This window comes from Mobula hypostoma, chromosome 14 (genome assembly GCF_963921235.1).
Source record: "Mobula hypostoma chromosome 14, sMobHyp1.1, whole genome shotgun sequence".
NCBI classification, from domain to species: domain Eukaryota; kingdom Metazoa; phylum Chordata; class Chondrichthyes; order Myliobatiformes; family Myliobatidae; genus Mobula; species Mobula hypostoma.
Window position 1 is genome coordinate 47,011,615 of NC_086110.1, and position 2,244 is coordinate 47,013,858.

Genomic DNA, 2,244 nt, shown 5'->3' on the forward strand with positions numbered 1-2,244 from the left:
ACCATTTTAAAAAGTGTTTATATTTCGATAATAGGCGTCAGCTGAGCGGGAATCATAAAACTGCAACATTAGAACTTGTTTTTATTTTTCATCCAACCCTTTGCGTTGTCTGGCATCTACACGCCGGTGTCAGTGTGAAATCTGCGCTTGAATATGGTCGCTCACCATTGACCGGGTGAAATATGCTTACCCTTTGAGCTGCAGCATACACACATTTTATTTCAGTGTTCTCAATATCCCGACTCCAGAGTGAATTAATATTTTAACTGTTCCCTGCATAATTTGTGTTTCTTCGGTCAGATTTAAAGCGGTTGGCCGCTGTTGTCTTGCTTGTTCACCTGAACTCTCCCATTCTGTCGTAGGTGCCGGTATTTCAGCGCTGGCTCACTGGTCGGACTGGGCTATCCACCATTTCCCGCTGAGAATTCCATTCACTTCAATGCAATGTCGGACGACCTCAGTAACTTTAGCGCGGAGGGTGCTTGGTGCCCCGGCCAGAGATGGGCCACTCCGGAGACGAACGGAACCGGGACCGGACACGTGTGCAGCTGGTGCTGCTGCGGTCCGCTCAACCGGATTCTGGTGATCGCCTTCATGACTGTCCTGGCTTGCGCGGTGATTGTGGGCAACGCCATCACAGTGACCGTGTTTCTGGGGACAAGGCAGTTCCGGACCCCGCAGGGCTACCTGAAAGTCTCGCTGGCCCTGGCCGACCTAATGGTTGGGGTGTTGGTGGTGCCCTTCTCCGTCTACACCGAGATCGTCTGGATGGCGAGCGGGGGAGCGCCGCCCGCCTGGGCCCGGGGTTACTCGGCCAGGGCAGGTGGGGCATTCTGGCATCCCTGTCACCTGGTTGGGCTGGTGTTCGCCGGCTGTACCTTTGTCTCCATCAGCACCATCTTCCTGCTGACCGTGGAGCGCAGCGTGGCCATCCTGAAACCCCTGCACAAGGAAACCGTGGTGACCCGCAGCAGAACCCTGGCGACCATCTGCTGCTCTTGGCTGGCAGCCTTTCTGCTGGCCACGGCACCTCTGATGTTCAGCGACCACTTCACCCTGAGGTACAACGAGTGCAGCCGTATGTGCAACTACGCGTTCGTGCCCCAGGCTCCGAAGCACTCCAGTTGGAGCATCCTGCTGCTCTTCCCCGCCTTTGACTTCACTCTGCTGGGCTGCACCTTGGTGGTCAACGCGCTGTCCTTCAGTACCATCCGCCGCTGCTGCAAGCAGCGCAAGTGCTTGGTCGAAACCGACAACTTCCGCGGCCCCCTGCGTCCGTCCTTCTCAGACATCAAAGCGGCGAAAACCATCGCCATCCTGACCTTCGCCTTCACCGCATCCTTCAGTCCGATCGCCGCTTTCGTCGTGGGCAATGTCAGCGGCCATAGCTGGTGCACCTTCTCCTTCTTTGCTTTCTGGATCTTGGCCGCCAACAGCTGCTGTAATTTTGTCATCTACAGTGTCAGAGACCAAAGATTCCGCAAAGGGGTGCAGCAATTGTTCCACAAAACTCTGCGGACATTGCCGGACAAAAACCCGAACGGACAGAACTTCCGTTTGCCCGCAGGGCTGCAGCCCTTTACTGAGTGATAATAGATCGCCCTTTTGATCCACTCAATTAGAAAGAAATCAATGTTTTCAAATGCTGTCTTTTAAAAAATACATCATTTGGGAACGTCACCTAGATGCTGTAGTTCAAAGACAGCTATAGACGCCAGCACTCGCCTTTGAGAGAATCATTGGTTGTTAACCTCCCCTCCAGACAGGGGGGATACGAACATATAAGGTTCATTACTGATCAATGGACATCACAGTCGGCAATGCCGCCTTTCAACAACGTCCAGCTGAGACGTAAAGGATTTCATGACACTTGCAGGCACTCGAAAATTATCCCCGACATCATGAACAAAATATATCCTCTAGCAAACATTGGCAAAAACAAAATAGCTCGTTCTTTTTATATCGGTGTTAATGAGAGCTTGCTAAACGGACTGCAAGGAGGACCAGGCTTCAGGGACGGAGCTGCAGAATGCCTTAACAAGGAGATGGCAAGGGCGTACGCGTGCAAATAGGTATTTTGATTGGATCTCTGGGCTGTACAGTTCGTTCCAATATTTTGCTTTGATCAGGCGGTGGACATTTATCTTTCTTGGCTGCATTGTTCCTACTCAAATCTTCCAGGCACGTTTCAATTCATTTAGTTCCCTTCGGTTTTGTTTTAGAATTAAAATCTTTGGTTTGAAG

The 2,244-nt window shown here is 51.7% G+C and overlaps 1 protein-coding gene across 1 annotated transcript; it reads left to right on the plus strand.

Moving 5' to 3' along the window:
- The first annotated feature begins 444 nt into the window (after positions 1–444).
- LOC134356388 (adenosine receptor A2b) lies at positions 445–1,590 on the plus strand. Its single transcript, XM_063067323.1, has one exon. It carries the CDS (start codon positions 445–447, stop codon positions 1,588–1,590), a length of 1,146 nt encoding a protein of 381 aa, XP_062923393.1.
- Positions 1,591–2,244: the final 654 nt, after the last annotated feature.